A 20,163-nucleotide genomic window follows, 5' to 3' on the forward strand; every position below is an offset into this window, starting at 1 on the left:
AGGTTTTTTACTTGGAGAGTGGTGAATGAGTGGAATAAGCTGCCAGAGTCTGCTGTGGGTGCTATGACCGTGAATGAATTCAAGGCAAGGTATGACCGATACTGTGTGAATGTCGAATAGTTGTTCTTGACAAGATGTTAGGGCCTGCCTCGATTAGTCTGTCGAATCCTTGGAGTTTCCCCGGATAATAATAATAATAATAATAGACTCAGGCAAAACCATATGTGGCACCAGGAACACAGTATCTAACTAAAAACTATTTTCCTATTTTCCAATCCAATTTTTCAATTACATGAAATAAGTGTTTGTTTTATTGCATTTGAAAATCTCGATGTCACTATGACAGATCACAAAGGCTAACTTCAAACAAAATTCTACCACTAATTGAAACATGCCATATAATGTGTGTGTGAGTTAGTCTGCCAGTGCGAACAAGCAAAAATGAAATTCAACCAAGGGTTGAAACTTTGTGTGAGTTGAGCCCGCCGGTAATGAGATGTTCCGTCGGAACGATAAATGACACCCCTTTGTGAATGTGTTAAAACTAATAAATATATACAATGAATGTTGTTATGACAGCTTCAGATGTTATGGAACAGAGAATTAGCATTTAAACTCAACAATTTTCGGTTGCCTTTGTGTTTAGGTCGCGCGATCTTTTGTTAATGCCGTACTAATCATATGCACGTCTTCATAGCTGCTCTCTTGTGTAAAACAAAATTTAACTTTAAATTTAAATTGTAAGTATTGTTACAATTTTAAAAAAAGGTTGAAGAATTCATGTGTATAAAAGGATATCACCTGTAAATCGTTGATGTGCCAGCAAAATTCCCGGACGTGTCACCTCTGGAACGTGTACCATAAGTAACCCATCTAGGTACTATAGTATAAAGGTACATGTAACATAATATAGCTTGTTATATTACTATTATTACTCTTACTTCTCAATGTATTCTTAACACTTTTTTGAGATGTATTGAAATATTTTTCTCCTTTATTTCTATTAAACCTCTTTTGCATCTACTCTTCTTTGTCGGCCTTATGCACAATTGTTCAAAAAATATATAAAACTCCAAGTAGTGACAAATCCTTGCATTGTGCTCATGCACTTCATAATCCTATCTAAAAATTATACTCAAATTCCTTGCTTGCTCCAACTTGTAATTGATTTCCACCAATGCATCGCATTGCATTTTATTTCTTTCGTCCAGAATACAAAACCGTACCATTCACAACAATGAACGAAAATCTATATTCTTCTATTTACAATCCAGTCTATTTAAATTGTCATGAAGTGACATCCTATCAAAGTTCTGTTTCACAACTCTCTCCATCTTGCATCATTTGGAAAGCAAATCAGTCTCTCTCTCTCTCTCTCTCTCACACACACACACACACACACACACACACACACACACACACACACACACACACACACACACACACACACACACACACACACACACACACACACACACACACACACACACACACACACACACACACACACACACACACACACACACACACACACACACACACACACACACACACACACACACACACACACACACACACACTTTTTTATGCTTCTTTACATGTTTAACTCTATTGTTTAGCTAATCTTTAGTTTATGTCACCAATTCATTGTCACTCTTCCCCCATAAATGTAAATACTAACTTATCATACGAATTTCATCATGTCTTTGAAAAATGAATAAATGTTACAAAAGAATCTGGCTACTCGTTACCTTATTGCAAAATGTAGTCAATTATACTAAAATAAATCCTTACTTTCAAATTGAGTTCTATTCTTTTGGTTTATTAGTCGACCATAAATATTAAAAGATCTACACAATTGTCAACAAGTTTCACCAGCTATTCTGTCTGGCTTCTTCAGGACAAGAAAGTCGGTACAATAACGTTTATTAGTAAAAAAGTAGAATGGAGTAGCACAGTCAAATCAAGTAAATTTAAAACTGACGCGTAACATCATAAGCATGGAGCGTGGTGTCTCAGTCATTGTTCGTTGAGCGTGTTGTAGTTTTTCACGAAATGAAATTCTGGTATGCTGAGTGAATTTATTAGCCTTTTCCAGATGTCTTTCAGTATCATGCCTTGATTTCTGTTTAGATTATCTCCTGTACAGAGTGCAACTGCAGGTTATTTGACGTTTCTACATCTAAAATCTTCTTCTATATAAGGCATGGAGCTGATATCCCAATCCATGGAATGGTGAGAAATCGAAAAATGATGGGCTAATCCGAAGTGTCTATACTGTTGTTGTTAACATCTCAGAAACCTGTCGAAGAAAGGGTTAGAAAACAATTCCTCTGGTAAGCGACTAATTTCGACCGGAGAACAAATCTCTCAAATTGTCATATTAATAAACTATATCAATTTATTTTTGTTTCGCATCCCTGTTATATCAATTGCAGTGAACACTTTGGATCCAATATAGTCATTGGTGTGCACACATGTCAAGGCTAGAACGATAGTTAAAAATTTATTCAATACTGAATAAATTCAATAACACACCCTATGACAACTTGACAACTCCTTACTCAGCAAGAAGCTAAGCAGCATTTATAAGGAGCAGTTGCAAGAGAGCATCTTATACCTTCAACACTGCTCAAAAATCTGGTCACACACATGCATGCACACCAACTCAAATCAACTAAACATTTGCTAGACACTAAAATAACAACTCAGATAACAACTCAAACAATGCAGCACATTCAAAAAATTGTAAGGCTAAGCAAAGTCACTTAGCTAGGATATGAATGGGATTATACTTATATAACATCGTCCTGGGTGCTTTTACTACAGTCCTTCAATATAACATTTGGTGTTTATGACAATGAATTTTATATCAAGTTATATACACACCACTTTCCTTGCTTACACTACAGTGTTTTATTTCCTGAATTTTGGCCACACAAATTTTATTCTTCCACTGTCATTTACTTAATTCTATCTGTATTGCTTACCACATTTCATTTAAGCTTTTACCATGTGAATGTTTTGTGTTGTGATTTCTTTTCTTCCGTTTTCTCCTTTTTTCCCTTCTCTTCTTTTCTTCTACTTATCCTCTTCGTCTCACCATTTTAATTTTAAGTTTATAATTGTGGGATTTTGGGTATTTTCCCTTTCCGTAAATATGACATATACTATAATAATCATAACATAAAAATACACACTAATAATTTTTAACCCGATTTTTTTAATAGTATTTTTATCTTTGAATATCAAAACTATTATTATCTCATCTTCCTTTTTCCCTCTTTTACCTTGCCGTGTCGAGGGTTCATATTAATCATCGGACCCCAAACCGTTCACAGGATAAGGTGGTCAGTCCTATGCCCCGGTGTATCCTATATCCTGTAGTGTTGAGTTCTCAAGGCAGGTTTGCCTGCTTCGAGGGATGAAAAGTTTTATGCTCCCCAGACTGGGAGAAAAACTCTACTGTCCATGCCAAAGACCGGCTAATTTGGCTATGGCCGAATAAGATCTTTCAGCTCCTCACTTCACCAATAGGAATCGAACCTAGGACACTCTTTCCCCGGGCATATAGTTGCGAAGCGAACAGCCGCTGGGCTAACCGCGCTGACAAACTATTATTATAATAAAAGAAATTACTCGACGTACGTTGACAAAACATAAAATAAATCAACTTACTCCTTTCATTCCCCTGTAAGGAGTAATCGAGGCCGTCTTAGCCTTATCTGATTTTTGGAGACTTAGGGCACAGTTCTCCACCGGTAACCAGTCAGAAATAGATGGCTGCAGATTATCACTAGATTATCTTCATTAGATGCTGCGTTATAATACGCAGCATCTAATGAAGAGCGGCAGCTGAGAAGTGCCGTCATCTCGTGGTAGCTAATCGTAACACTATGTTTACGGTCCTAAATAGTGTAAGTTCTACAGTCGATTTTCTTTAGTTTAAATGACGAAAAACCCGCATTTCCGAGAGAAAAAACCTCTTTGCCCGTGTCAGAGATCGACTAACTCGGGAACCGTTTGAATAAAAGGCTTAAAAAAGTTCCTCTAGCAACTAGAATCGAATTTTGGACACTCTTTCTTTGGACGTCCTAGCTTCATGGACACACATGTCACTTCCACTGAAATTATATTATTAATAATAATACTAGACTTAAACTTTCATGACAATTACATGAAATATAAAAGCAAAATAAAAAGGATGAGAACAAAATTTCCAGTTACTTAAGTATAAAGAGCTAATAAGCTTCATTTCGGCAATGAAAACATTACTTAAATTAAGGGGATATAAAATCCCACATAGTTTTAAAACCGAATAAGAAACTCAAAGATTGGAATCAGAGAGTTTAGGTCTAGCTACTCACTGATGAAGCCTCAAAAAAGGCTGAAACCGGTCTGGGTAGTGACCTCCCTCCATAATGTAATAACAGCATACATTTCCTAGGAAATGTGTTTTTACATTATGGAAAATACCTAAGAATAGCGATCTGAACTTCTTCCTCCACCTTTGCAACGAGCTGCCCAGTTTTGTACTACGTACTAGGATCACTTGCATTGGCTAACGCTAGTGTTCGCCGATACTTTATAGTTTACTATATTCGGCAAGAAACTCTCTGATTCCAATCTTTGAGTTTCTTATTCGGTTTTAAAACTATGTAGGATTTAATATCCCCTTAATTTAAGTAAAATTTCCAGTATTATTTGGAATGTATATGAATGAAAATAAAGAATAGCAGTCAATCAGTAAAGGAGACATCTAAATAGGAAATAAATTTATCTTAGATACCTTATTTTTTTAGATGATCAAGCGATATTTTGAGCAGCTGAGGAAAATCTAAAATAAACATTATGTATAAATTGAATTTTCCTTCAAGGGCTCACATTACTGAGTACGGGAGTGGCGAACCTGAGGTACCTGATTGTGGACCATGCCTTATTTCAAGTCATATATATCTGTAATATTATCTGTAGACCGGTCCCTACTCTTCTTTCTTTTCCTGCTTGCTCCTCTCCCCTTCAATCTTCCTATTTTAATTTTCTTCTTCTCTTGCAATTGTTTAGCCTTACTTAGTATGCTAAACAAACACAGCAGGAAGGCAATGGCAGACCACTTATGTATATATTTTGTCAAGAAAATCGTATGAACAGAAGCTTAAGTTATTGTGATATAGTGCTGGAAGATTGGACATCAGGTTGGAAAGCACTGAAATGGCTACTGGGGAAGAGCAGAGAGGAACTTCCAATGAAGTTAACAAGAATGAAGAAGCTGAATCAAAGCCTTTTGGAAGTTCAACTTCTTATAAAGTTAATCTCAAAAGAAGATGCTTCTGCTCTACTTACTTACATAAAATAGGAACATGGAATATAAGAAGCATGTATCAAGGAAAACTGGAACTTGTGAAGAAAGATATGAGAACTCGAGTTAAGATGTTAGGAATTAGTGAACTGAGATGAACACGAATGGGTCACTTTGATACCGATGATTTCATGATGTATTACTCTTGGCATGAAAACCTCCAAAGAAATGGAATAGCATTCATAGTTAGAACAGAATACAGAAAATACATTTTGGGTTACAACCCATTGTTTGATAGAATAATTACTATCAGAATAAAGGCACACCCAGTGAATGTTACAATCATGCAGGTGTATGCAGCCACTACAGATTCAAGTGGAAATGAGGTAGAAGAATTTTACGGCAGCTTGCAACAGGTAGTATATAGTCCTGATAAAGTAAATTTCCATTTGATATTACGTGATTGGAATGAAAACGTGGATGAAACAGAAGAACGAGGGATCACTGCAAAATATGGTGTAGGATTGAGGAACGGAGCAGGGAAAGGATGTTGGAGTTTTGTGCTAAGAATAGTGTGTTTTGTGTGCAACGGATCATTAATTATTGATATCAGAAGTTAAGTTGAAATTAAGAGCTGAAAAGAAACAAAAGGACAGTCAGATTTGATTTAGATCCTATAAATGAAGCATTTAAACTAAAAGTCGGAAAGAGATTAAGGAGGTTGAAGAAGACAGGATGAGAATTAGAACTGTGGGAAGAAACAAAATGTACAGCCATTGAGGCAGAAAAGAAGACTTAATAAAGGAACAGGGAAAGATCGTAAATGGTTGTCAGAAGAAGCTATTCAAATAGCAGAGGAAAGAAGAAAGTGAAACTTAAGAAGAAAAAAAAAGAAAGGGTTAGACAACTGAGTGCAGATTTCCAAAGGCAGGCTTGGAAAGAAAAAGAAAACATCTAAAGAAAAGGTGCAAGGAAGAGCGGCAGCTTGGAAGAAATTGAAGAAAGCAATATTGAGGGTTGAACAAGAGATCTGTTTAGAAAAATAAATGATGTTACAGGGAAGTTTATTCCTCGATTAGGAGTTGTAAAAATAATTCAAGTAAATTTCTGATGGAAGAAGAAGCAGTGAAAAAAATATGGAAAGATTATGTAGAGAATTTTTACAAGAAAGATAATAATATTGAAGGAGAATTGAAATGAGAGAATTTGTTGAAGAACCCATGATAATAAAAAGTGAAGTGATATCAGCAAGAGAACAGCTACCAAAAGGAAAAGCTGCTGGAGCTGATGGTGTGTCAGTGGAATTATTGAGAGTGGCTAGGGATGAAGTAGTGAATATATTAACTATAAATTCGGAACAGGTTTGGAAGAAAATATGTTGGCCTAGAGCAGTATTTTGCAACGTTTTTTGGATCATGCCCCACCTTAACGCCTCAAAGATTTTGATGTCCCCCCCTCGCCGACAATGGTGAGTGTTTTGAGTATATCAGTGATGAGGTGACAAATGCAACATAGTTTTCATTTGCCCCAAAAATATTCAAATTTCCCCTTGTGAGGCGTACGCTAAACGTTAAGAAACACTGGCCTGGAGATTGGTAAACATCAGTATTCATCCCAGTCCCCACCCCCCCAAAAAAATCAAATGCCAGAGATAGTGAGAATCATAGAACCATCAATTTAATTTCACATGCAAGTAAAGTTATAATGGAAGTGATCCAACAAAGTTTGGAACCAAATGTGAATAGAGAAATGTCACATGAACAGGAAGGCTTTAGGAGAGTAAAGGAACTAGAAAGCAAACATGAGATGGATTATGGAAAGAACAAGAGAATTTCAGAAGGAAGTATTCATCTGTGGATGTGGCGTTTGCATACCACTGCGCTTGGCCTCACGAAGGAAGACTTGGTTTCGAGTCTAGTCGGTGACTAGAAGAAATTTTTCTAAGCCTTTTTTCGACCGGTTCCCAAGTTAATCGATCTCTGGCACGGGCAAGGGGATTTTTTCTCCCGGAAACTCGGGTTTTTCGTTCCGTAGACTCAAGAAAATCGACCATAGAACCCACATTATTTCAGACATTAAATACGAGTGTTAGGGTTAGGGACCACGAGATGGCAGCACTTGTTGAGCAGTCTCTCTTCACTGCGTGCCGTTTAATTTGTGATAGCCTTGGGCCAGCTATCTCTGAATGGGTACCAGTGGAGATTGAACTGCTCACTCAGTCTCCAAAAGTTAGGTTAGGGCTAAAAACGGCCTCGCCTATTCCCTATATACTGGAATAAAAAGACGTTAGCTGATTTTTTTATAGTATTCATCTGTTTTATTAATTACAAGAAAGCTTTTAATTGTAGATCACAACAGACTCTTGATTGTAATGAGATCAATGGGAATACCTGAACATCTAATTCTCTTGATTAAAGAGCTGCATGACAACCAAGAAGCTTCAGTTAAAAGAGTCTTTGAAGATACAGACAGTGTTTGAGTAGAAAAAGGGTTGTGGCAGGATTGTATACTGTCGTCCTATCATCATCATCATCATTATTAAAGAGCCTGTGTAGCTCAGTAGAAGTGGCGTTTGCATTCTCCAGCGCTTGACCGCATGAAGAAAGGATTTGGTGGTTCAAATCTAGTCGCCGACTAAAGGAAATTTTTCTAAGCCTTTTTTCGGCCAGTTAGTCGATCTCTGGCACGGGCTAGCGGGTTTTTTCTCCCGGAAACTCGGGTTTTTATTCCCGTGAACTCAAGAAAATCGACCGTAGAACCCACACTATTTTCAGACATTAAAAATATTGTGTTAGGGTTAGAGACCACGAGATGGCGGCAATAGCTTTCCGCCTTCTTCACTTCGTACCGATGAAACGGTGATAGCCTTGGGCCAGCTATCTATCTGATTAGCTACCAGTGGAGATTGAACTGCCCACTCAGTCTCCAAAATTAGATAGGGTAAACGGCCCCGCCTACTCCCTATACGGGAACAACATAGGCATTAGCTGATTTTTTTTCTGATTATTATTATTATTATTATTATTAGACACCTCCAGGGAGTCCAAAGACTCATCGAGGAAGAGTGTGCCAACAGCATCGAACGATTGGTCCTCTTCCAACTACTAACCGCGCTCAAACTTAACTGAGCCATTAGTAGCAGAGGCTCTACCAATCGACCAACCTTTGCCAGCTTATAGTGAATATGTTATGATAATGACTGATTTAGACAAAGATCCAGACAAAGAATTAAGATTGGTGGCAGAAAAATAATTAATTTAAGATATGCAGATGATACAACCCTCATAGCAGGAACTAAGGAAGATCTGGAGCGGTTGATTGCATCCGTTAAGATGGAAAGTGACAAAGCTGGGCTTAATTTAAACATCAGCAAAACAGAAGTGATGGTTTCTGGATACTATCATATCCTCAACATCCCTTGAGGGTAAATGTCAGGAATTTGATGATGATGGGTTCTGGCATTTTAAATGAATTTACAATAGAGGGAGATAAATAGAAATTGTTGAAAGTTATGATTTCCTGGGGTTCAGAATCAGAAATGCTGGTAAATGTGAAGATAAAAGGGTAGTCATTGGGGAAAAAAAGCGATGTTAAACCTGGCAAACATTATAAAAGATAGAAGTGTGAGTAAAGTCACAAAAGTTAGAATTGTCAAGGCAATGATATTTCAAGTAGTGATGTATGGATGTAGAATCTGGATTATTTAGAAAGATGGAAAGCGAATTGATTCATTTGAATTATGGGTGTTGAACTAACTATTCAGAATCTCATGGACAGCAGAGAATTCCCCATGGAGGCGGTAATTGCTAAACGAAGTTGATATATTTTGGACATATTATGCGAGTTGATGAATCATTAGAAAAGGCAGTTATGTTGGGGAAGATTCAGGAAATGAGAAGAGGAGGAAGACCACAAAAGAGTTGGATGGACAATATAAAAGAACTTACCAAATGGACTTACAGTTACTGAAAGAAAGGACAAGAGGCCAAGTGGAATGAAGAGCCTTTCTTCACGGGATCAACAAAAGTCGAAAAGGAGTGGGTGGGTGGCAAATAACAACAACAACAATAAATTGATTTAATAATAGAAAAATATAAAATGTCATTTCCCTCTAGGAAAAAAAAATAAAAGTATGGCATTTAAAGGAAAAATTCCCCATCCTAACTAAAACTGTAAAAGTCAGTAAACGTCAGTATCAGACGGTGTGAAAGTCACTGTCTGATATTTCAGAATTTTTTCTCTAGGAAATCACTCATTTTGGACATTTCCGATTTTGTTCCACTACCAGTGGAAATTATTTATTATATTTATAATTATTATTTCTGGAAAATTTTCCATGTTACTCCTCTAAATTAATATTCATTTGTATGGCTATTTTGCCAATTTTTCTTTAGGAGTACTCCTTGTATAATGTCACTGGCTTTTTTACTAATTTTTTAAAGCATTATTGATATTTTGAGACTATATATGAAAAATATAAGGAAGGAATCATTTTGGACATGCCTTCGCTGCTCCAAAAGAAGAACATCCTACAACGGTATGTACAAAATTATTCCTTTCTTACATTTTTCATGTATCTACATCTATAAAATATCAATAGTGCTTTAAAAAACTGAGTAAAAAGCCAATGCCATTATACAATGGATACTAATAAAGAAAAATGGGCAAAATGTTAAAATAAAATTTCCATAAAAATTCATATTTATTATATATTTTCCACGTTTAGGAGAAAAGAGAGGGCGCTGTATCGTTAAAATGTTATAAAATTTTGTTTGGTAAATGTATCTTTGATATATGAACGTGGATATGGCATTGTTTTATTTATACTATTTGTAGTCGTAACTTTAGGTATTTTGTCGTAATAAATATTTTACTAAGAGTGTTTTGGTTATTTTCAATATACTTTTTTAAGGCAAGTTCACGTATTTCTTGGATGTTATTTTGAATATGAACTCTGTTGGTAACACGTATTTGATATATTAGCTTTTCATCATTGTGATGCTATTGAGGCCTTAGAAGTTTTGTTTGTGAATGTTGAAGAATTGTATTATTGAAGATATATATCAGGAGAGCTAGTAACCCGTTACGAGTTGCATATCACTTCCAAGTATTTCGCTACCTATGTCTGCAGTTTCAAAAAATGATACAGGAGGTTTTTTTATTAAGATATAATTATATACACACATACAAAAATGATAAAAATAATAATATTTTTATTATTATTTAGATTTGAAAGTACATCACATGTGATGTGATCATTATTATGTTTGCCACTTCCATAAAGTGGAAGTGGTAAATATAATTTACTCTAAGATTGATGTGAGATGCTAGTTAACAGACATCACACCATTCTGTTTCCATTGCTTCATTAAATTAGGTCAGCTTTTAGATAAACTTATTTAATGAAGAAAATACATGCAATTAATAGTTGACTGGTTTACCTGATTGCGAGAGAAAAAGCTTTCCAACTTATGTCATATCCCAACTTGCTTTTAAAAACCGTGACCATAAGGATAATACTTCATTGTTTTTACATAGCAAAAACAACTGTTCTTCCACTTGTATTTTAAATAATGTAGGAGGCCTATTTCTTTGTTTTGATAAAAATAATTTAGAACATCATACACACAATACAAATAATGAAGTTGGAGGTGTGGTTATTATTCTCATTGATTACCAATTGTTATTATGTTATGCAATACCTCCAAGGACTTATTGTGGGTGGGCACTACATGAGTCACCATCTGTGCTGCTTAATCCATCCACACTGTATGCTACTATCTAGCATCGACACAGTGCCATCTACTACCCACTAATATTATTTTTTTTTGTCTGTAAATTACATGTATATCCTGGTAGATTTGTCTGTATGTATGGAGAAAAATCCAGGTTTATAGAAGGAAAACTCTGCCACTTCCATATGGGATTGACTAGCTCATGTTTGAAAAAGCCAACATAAAGATTCCTCTTATGATAATGAGAAGTGAACTCAGGTCTTATCCACTTGAATGGTGCATCGCTCTTTTAACATTTTTATTCCTAATACCCCTTATTCCTAAAGAGTATTAGGAATAAGGGCACAGAGTTTTATGGCCTTGATACTGGTAGTCAATCCACAGATTATTAATTCCAGTGAGACATGGTTAATGGAGGATGATGTGCTCAGAAATAGAATGATGGTTATAGCATTTTTCAAAAAAAAAAAAAAAGAGAGAAGTTGAGGCATCACTGATATTTTAGAATATCTGTGTCCCCTCTTTGCAGAACTTGAAGCAGTAATGATAATGATTTTGAAGCCATTTGTTGTGGGGTTGAAGTATACACACATTTTAGATATTTAATGAGGTGTTGCTGTAGGCTAGTAAATGCAAAGAGAGAGAGAGAGATGATTCTGAAATAATCAGGCAGTTAAGACTTGAGTGGCAGGAAGGTAATAATGGAGACTTTAACTTTGGAAGTAGAAAATAACATGAAAGGAAATTGAATTCCTTGAGTTACTTAGGAACAACTACCTTAGACAGCATGTAGTTGAAGCCATACCTGGGATATGAGTGTTGGATTTAATATTTCATACAGTGATAATAGCAGAATGTTACCATGATGCCATTAATTGTCGAGTGATTTGGTTTTGGCAGGGGGAATGGCTAAGCAGGTACTGGCTTCACTGAACTAGAGAGATGTATGAAATTACAGAGTGGCAGACTGATAACCTAAGTAAACAGAACAGATTGGTTATGTGCAATGGCTTGATCAATTGAAGGAAGAGAAATCATGAGTGTTGGGATTTTGGTTTGGAATCAGTTATTTATGGTAATGTCAGATTTTATTCCTAAGGTTAGAAGGATAAACAAAATAGGGTGAAATGGATGAAAAATTAAATTATGTATGAACTTATGAGAAAGAGGTGGAAGTTTATTTTGCACAGGACTGGTAGCTCAGCAGCAATTTCCTCCATTCTGCTCTGTCATTGGCTTTCTTCTTAACCTCCTGGTAACTCCTCAAACCTGTGCTGTCTTTGACTTGATCAAGAAAGCTTTTCCTTGGTCTTCCTCTTCTTCTTTCCCCCTCTATTTTGCCTTCAGTTATTCTTTTCACGAGTCCATGTCGAAGTATATGTCCAAACCACCTATCTCTTCTAATTTTGATCGATTTAATTACAGTTCTTGTTTCATTTATCTCTCTCAGGACTTGTTGGTTTGATTTTTTTTCTGTCCATTTTATTTTGTTCGTGTGGTGCCAGCACCACATTTCAAAAGCCTCCAATCTTCTTACATCTTCTTTGCCTAGAATTCAGGTTTCACATCCATACAGTGCAATGCTCCATATCAATGTCTTTACTAATTTTTTTTTCAATTGTATGTTGAGGTTTCCTGTTAAAATGCTTTTCATCTTAGAGAATTGGGCTTTTGCATTGTTTCTTGATATCTTCTCTTGTTTTGCCATCTTCTGTTATTAGGCTTCCTAAATATTTAAAGCTTTTCACTTGCTTTATTTGTTTCCCTCTGATGTCTGTATGCTCTATATTGATAGGGATTTTGCCATAACAATGATTTTAGTCTTATCTGTGTTGATATCTGAGTGGCTTTAGCAATAAAGAGAGGGCATGAAACAGACAAGATGATAGTTATGGTGGGTACGAATGACCTGAGAGGTAGTATAAATCGGGTAGGAAAAGATTTAAGAACATTATTAGATATTGTGAAGAGGAAAAGTGTCAATGGGAGAATAGTGTGTGTGCTGCCTCGTTTTGACAATTACGAGTTAAGTCGACGAGCAATGATAATGAATGATATGATTGCAAGAATGTGCAGAAAAAGAGGTCTGGAGTTTGTTGATGTTTGGAGTGTGTTTGAAGGAAAAAGGCAGTTGTATGCTAGAGATGGACTGCATCTTAACATGGAAGGACATAAGAGATTGAAGAAGTTATTGTTTTCTGAACAGGTTGAAGTTATTGGGCAGGGAAACTAATATTGAAAAGGTTGAGTGTAAGAGAGAGCAACTTTAGCACTGATTGTGTATTTATTGATCCTTATAGGCAGAATAAATTGCAGAAGAGAGGGGAAAAAAATCGGCATAGGACTACGGTAGTTAGTGACTTATATATCAGTTCTAAAGCCGGTACAAGATCTAGAGGGAATCTGCAATTTTTGTATACCAATGCTAGAAGCATTAGAAATAAGAGAGAAGAATTTTTGGCATTAGTCAGTGAAATCTCACCAAAAGTTGTAGGCATTAGTGAAACTTGGCTGTCAGCAGAAGATGTGGTCACTGGAATTGAATGTGATGGGTACAGTATTTTCAGGGAGGATAGAGAAGATAGAACAGGAGGAGGAGTACTGTTGATGATAGCTGATGTGTTGCAGCCAAAGAAAGTAGTATATCATGATGATAGACATGTGAATGAGAGTTCATTTGAGGCAGTCTGGTGCGAAATAGTGACCAACGCAACCAAATATACAGTTGGATGCTGCTATAGGCCAGGGAGTACAGGGGGAGATATTGAATTCATGCATCAGCAACTTAGTGCAATGAGTGAAGGCTTAGTGATTATTATGGGGGATTTTAATTATGGTGATATCAATTGGAAGGAGGAAATATCACGTAGCAAAAAGGAAATGGAGTTCATACATCTGCTACGAGATAATTACTTGAAACAGCACGTAACTGAAGGGACACGTGGTGTGAGAGTGTTGGACCTGGTTATTGGTTCAGAGGTTATATGCATAAGTAAGGTGACCTCGTTACCTCCGGTTGGTGAAAGCGATCATGTGGTATTGACTTGGGAGGTTGCAAAATCTGTGGATTTTTCTATTAAGAAGGGGTATGTACGAAACTACAGGTTAGGCAATTATAACAAGCTTCGGAGTGAGCTTGCAGCCATCCCATGGCAGAACATATTGCAAGGGAAAGATGTTAGCAGTGCTTGGGATAAAATCAGTGGGTATCTGAGGAAAGCAATATCAGATTGTGTCCCCATGGTCAGGAGGTCAAACAAGGCAGGCATTAGATGGATGAGCAGTAGTATCAAGCTTGAACTACAAAAAAAGAAAATGTTATGGAGAATTTACAAGGAGAAGGGCGATCAGGACACCCATGAGCAGTACAAGGCTCAAGCTAGGAAGGTTACCAGCATAGTAAGAAAAGCTAAATCAGATTATGAGAAGACCTTAGCCAAAGAGATCAAGGGTAATCCCAAAGCGTTCTTCCGCTATGTGGCAAGTAAGAGGAAGAATGACTTCGGAAGGATAACCTTAGTGGGTGCTGATGGTATTGAGGTGACAAAATCAGATGTAATAGTCGAGTTACTGAGTGATCACTTCTCAAAAGTCTATCACCCAAGTGAGGATATCTCTATACCTATAGCAATACCTAATGTGAGAATTGAAGCTAAAGAATCAGAGGTATTAAATATATTGCAAAACTTAAATGCAAACACTGCGGTAGGCTTAGATGGAATATCAGCTCGGGTGTTGCGTGAATGTGCAAATGAATTGTCAACCCCTCTTACCTGGATATTTAATTTAAGTTTGAACTCTGGTATGGTCCCTAGGGAGTGGAAGTTAGGCAAAGTGGTTCCTTTGCATAAGGGTGGCTCTAAAACTGCAGTATTGAATTACAGACCAATCACCATCTCAGGAGTAGTGGTAAAAGTATTGGAAAAGTTGGTTAAAGACAAAATTCAAGAATGGGTGGATCAGGATATGATACTCTATAGAGGCCAACATGGTTTTGTTAAAGGTAGATCCTGCCTTAGCAATCTATTAACTATCCATAATAGAATAACATCAGAGTTGGACAAAGGAACTGGCTACACAGTGGTACTTCTGGATTTTGCTAAGGCTTTTGACAGGATACCCCATAGAACACTGTTACGCAAATTGGAGCAGATGGGAATGGATATTAAATTGGTGATATGGATAGGAGAATGGCTCAGGGAGAGATACCATAAGGTGGTGTATGGAGGAGCCGAGTCCAGAATGAGGCAGGTGACCAGTGGTGTGCCTCAGGGCTCTGTGCTTGGGCCAATGTTGTTTAATTTGTATATAAATGATATAGGAAACGGCTTAAAGGGAGATATTCAGTTGTTTGCTGATGATGCAAAGTTGTGTAGTGCAATAAAAAATCAAGCTGATGTTGAAAGTTTGCAGGAGGATTTAAATAAGCTGGTAAAATGGGCAAAAGAAAATGGATGTCAGTTCAATGTGGAAAAGTGTAAAGTCTTGCATTTTGGGATTAAAAGATTACCAGCTGTGTACTACATAGATGGAAAGGTACTCCAAGAGATTGATGAGGCTAGGGACTTAGGGGTATTAGTAGATAAGGAGATGAAGTTCAGAGGACACATTGCTAAGGTGTCCAAGATTGCACATAGGATTACTTGGTTGTTGAGGAACACACTGACATCCAGAGATAAAGAGGTTATTATTCCCCTTTATAAAGCATTGATACTTCCACATTTGGATTACTGTGCTCAGGTCTGGTCACCTGGATTCCTTGGAGATGAGGAGGCTGTGGAGAGGGTTCAGAGAAGAGTGACCAAGTTGGTGAGTGATATAAAAAATGCTCCCTACATTGATAGATTGAGAGCTTGTGGATTGCAGAGATTGGCTGATAGGCGAAGAAGAGGGGATATGATAGAAACATTCAAATTACTAAAAGGTTTTTATAGGATTGATGCAGGGGAAATGTTTCAGCTGTGTGATAGTGATGGAAGAACAAGAGGTCATCTCTGGAAATTAAAGAAGAGTGTGGTTAACAAAGGTGTCAGAACAAGGTTTTTTGCCTGGAGGGTGGTGAATGAGTGGAATTCATTGCCTGACTTTGTTGTGAGCTCTTCATCTGTAAATGAATTCAAGAAGAGATATGACAGATATTGTTTTGCTAGTTTGGGTCTCCCGCGATGAGTCTACTGACTCCATGGAGATACCCGTAATAATAATAATAATAATTTTCATTTTATATTTTTGAAGGTTATTATTTAGTAATTCTAGCATTGTTTTTAACTTTCTTCTGTTTTCTGCTACAAGGGCAATGTCATCAGCAAATCTTATACACATGACTTGCTCACCATTTATCTTTATGCCACTATTTATTTTATCTTTAGTTTCCTGAATGGCCTTTTCAATATATAAATTAAATAAAAGTGGCGAAAGTATACATCTTTGTCTTACTCCACTCCTTATATTTATTATTTTCTCCTTATCATTGATTTTAATCCGTCCATTTTGATTTTTGTAAATTTGATAAATTATTTTCCTATCCCTCAAATCTATGCCGATATTAGTTAGACAATTTAGGAGTATTTGCTGGTTTACTTTATGAAATGCTTTCTCTAAATCAAGGAAGCAAATGTAAGTATTTTGACTCAGGTGTAATCTCTCTATTATTGTTCTTAAACAGAGTATTGCCTCTCTTGTTCCTTTATTCTTTCTGAATCCAAATTGGTCTTCATCCAATAGACCATCTATTTTTGAATAAATTCTATTTTGAATAATTTTTAGCAGAATTTTGCTAACATGTGGGATTAAAGCTATTGTTCTAAATTGGCTGCACTTATTAGCATTATTCTTTTTTGGTATTATGGCTGATTTCATAAACTCCTTTGGTATTTCTCCTCTATCATAGATTTGGGCTATTAATTGATAGAGTAAGGTTTTTGTCTCATCACCTAGATTTTATAGCAGTTCTATAGGAATATTGTCTACACCTGGACTTTTTTCCTTACTCATTTCGGACAGTGCTTTATCAAATTTTTCTCGCATTATTGGGGTTCCTAGATTATCTTCATTTTTATTTTCTATGCTGATATCAACATCAAGTTCGTCGCCATTATAGAGATAGAGAACTGAATTAACTTGATTCAGTTAATCTACTATAGCAGTTGTTTTCAAGATCTGTATATATAACAATTAAGACAAACTCAAAGAGCTATCAAAATTTACTGGATTGGAATATATTGTGAAAATATAATTTACCTGCTGCCCAACATAAGTCTTGTATTTCTGTCAGCAAACCTTTTTTGTATGTGCTTGTTAAGTCGGGCCACTAACAGAAAGTTCATCAATGATAGTGTTTGTTTCCCACAGAGTAATTTGACTTATGGAGCAGATCAAAGTCTGGAGAGATCACGTAAGGGGAGTACTTATCCTCTACTCTTTACCATAAACTTATTTCATATGTTAACAGTAAAATAAGTAATTTACACATCTTTATAAAATTGCAAATGGCAACTTAGTTGCACTGCTGGAGATAAATTATGTAATCTAATATATTTGAACATAGTATTTTAATGGATTAATTCATCTATGTTATATCAATTTCTGTTCACGCATTCTCCTCCTTTCTTTTCACCCATGAAAGGCTGCAGACAGAATATGGATTTCATGTAGGGTTCCAACCCACAGCCTATTGATTGGAGGATAGAATTGCTATCCACACTGTCAGTTAGGTCAACAAATTTGCTTCTTAATTACATTTCAAAGTGACATTATTTTTAACACCAGATACCTCCATAGAGTTGAAAAACATTGCAGAAAGCACTCCCTCTTTTGCTCTCTCTCTCTCTCACACACATACACACACAGCTCATCAGACTGTACTTTCAACTCATTCATCATGTCTGCATTTAGCACACTCTCAAGCAGTGCATTCCACTCACCAACTACTCTCTATGCAACGGATCTGACTGTTTCTTGCACCATTCCTTATACATTTTCTAGGGATGACTTCTTGTTTTACTTTCCTCTTCTATGTTATGAAAAATTCTTCCTCATTAACCCAGTAACAACCTTTACCAATTTGGGTGTTTTCATAAAGTTGTATGAAAACCTTTGTTTTCATATGTCTAAATCATACCCCTCTCCTGGTCACTAGGTTTTGCAAATTGGGAGAGTAAGGAAGGCGAGATTGAAGTGATGCTTATGAAGTGAGTAGCATGAGTGTAGAGAATGAGAGAACAAGTGTGCAAGGCAAAGAAGGAAAAAGAAAACTCAGGATGAACAGTGGAACACAGCATGAGGAAGGTTGATTCTCCAAGAGGATGTGAAGTTGTGTGTGTCTGTAGACAGAAAGGGAAGGAGATGACCTAGGATCAAGGGAAAACAGTTTGATTTGAAGAAGGTTCTCAGGTGAATAAGGAAAAAAAGAAATCGCTCCTGGAAAGCATGGAGAAGTCACATCCAGTAAGTGGTATCAGTGAAACTTGTTATAGATCCAGGAATGAGCTGTTTGTGTACAAATGCTAGAAGTATAAGAAACAAGGCATGTGAAATGGTTACATTGAGTTGGTTCACTCAAAAATTGTTGGAATAAGTGAGACATGGCTGGATGAAGATGATATCTTGACAAGAATAGAGGTTTAAAGGTACGATGTGTTTCGTGAAGATAGAAAGGGTAAATAATGGAGGTGAGGTGCTATTGATGATAGAAAAAGAGTTATGTCCATGCAAGATAGAGATGCAAGAGGGAAATAGTGGCAATGGTTTAGAGGTGAATAGAATGAAATACTTGGTCGGATGTTGTTATAGACCTGGTAATGTGGATAGTAGTGACCATGAAATGTATAATCAAATTAGTCAAGCAAATAAAATGGGTGATTTTAATTATGGCAATATAGACTGGTTTGATAAGATAGCAACTGGAAGTAAAGAAAATGAGTTTTTGAAGGACAGCTACCTCGGGCAGTATGTAACAGAGGGTACACAAAGATTTAAAGTCTTGGATTTGAACATCTCTTCAGAGGATGTTATTATAAATGAGGTGTCAGGTCATTTTCCAGTTGGTGAGGGTGACTATGAAGTGATTACCTGGATGGTTGCCAGCAGTGCAAGGACTTCTGTAAGAAAAGAGTATATATGGAACTACAAGGCTGGTGATGAGAATCTCAGGAGACAATTTAGAACTGTAGCATGGAATGAGGAATTGGGTAGAAAGGAGATCAGTGCTGCATGAATGATATTTAAGACCTATCTAGTAGAAGCAATGTCAAAATATATTCCAAAGGTCAGACTATTAAATAAAGTAGGTGTGAAATGGATGAATGAAATCAAGCATATGATGCAGAGGAAAATATCATTATAGAGGCAACATAAGAGGAGTGGTAATAATCAATTCCATGAGGACTACAAAAAATGGGCAAGGAGGATGACTTGGTTGGTAAGGGTAGCAAAAGTGAAGTATGAGCGGCATTTAGCTAATGAAGCCAAACAAAATTCTAGTTAATTCTTTCGATATGTAACCAGCAAGAAAGAAAAAAGAATGATTATGGGCTGATGACATTGATTGAAGAAAATGTTATAAGAACAACTGCTGTGGAGGATATATATGGTCAAGATATTTAATGAGCAGTTCATAAAGGTCTTTCAGTCTTGTGAATGGTGTGATCACCTTGGAGAATTTGAGAGCAGTGGATGATGAGGAGGAGAGACTAAGTGAGCAAGAGGTGTATGGGGAGTTGAGCATAATAATAATAATAATAATAATCGTATGATGATACTCGTCCGTGAGTCCCCTTTACTGGGAGGTGCGGCACCATCTCAGTCCCCCCAAATTTTATCTGGGCTCCGGAACCGGCGTAGCTGACGAATTAGACCTATGGCTGGGTCAGTATTCCTGACTGTAATCTGTGTATGTTCACTGGACCGGTGAACATACACAGATTGAAAAACCCCAGATAAACTGGGGGGGGGGGAAACCCCACTGTCCATGCCCAAGACCGGCTAACTTGGCTATGACTGAGGAAGATCCTTCAGCTCCTCACGTTGTCGATGGGAATCAAACCTAGGACACTCCTTCCTCAGGCATATGGTTGCGAAGCTCATAGCCACTAGGCTAACCGTGTGGATGGAGTTGAGCATATTTGAGGT

General features: G+C 36.7%; 2 protein-coding genes across 2 annotated transcripts in view; both read left to right on the forward strand.

Moving 5' to 3' along the window:
- The first annotated feature begins 5,463 nt into the window (after nt 1-5,463).
- On the forward strand, nt 5,464-5,919 carry LOC150092544 (protein CFDP2-like). The gene has a single exon (XM_090414231.1). The coding sequence runs from the start codon at nt 5,464-5,466 to the stop codon at nt 5,917-5,919; it is 456 nt and encodes a 151-aa protein (XP_090270357.1).
- Nucleotides 5,920-10,087: 4,168 nt separating this feature from the next.
- LOC150092545 (uncharacterized) overlaps nt 10,088-20,163 on the forward strand; it is a 335,783-nt gene continuing 325,707 nt past the window's right edge. Inside the window, exon 1 of the mRNA XM_090414232.1 lies at nt 10,088-10,211. The gene's annotated coding sequence lies outside the window, so the exon portion shown is untranslated. The remainder of the gene's footprint in view (nt 10,212-20,163) is intronic.

This window comes from Typopeltis vanoorti, chromosome 25, assembly GCF_054136105.1.
Source record: "Typopeltis vanoorti isolate ZY-2024b chromosome 25, IOZ_Tvanoo_1.0, whole genome shotgun sequence".
Classification (NCBI taxonomy): Eukaryota; Metazoa; Arthropoda; class Arachnida; order Uropygi; family Thelyphonidae; genus Typopeltis; species Typopeltis vanoorti.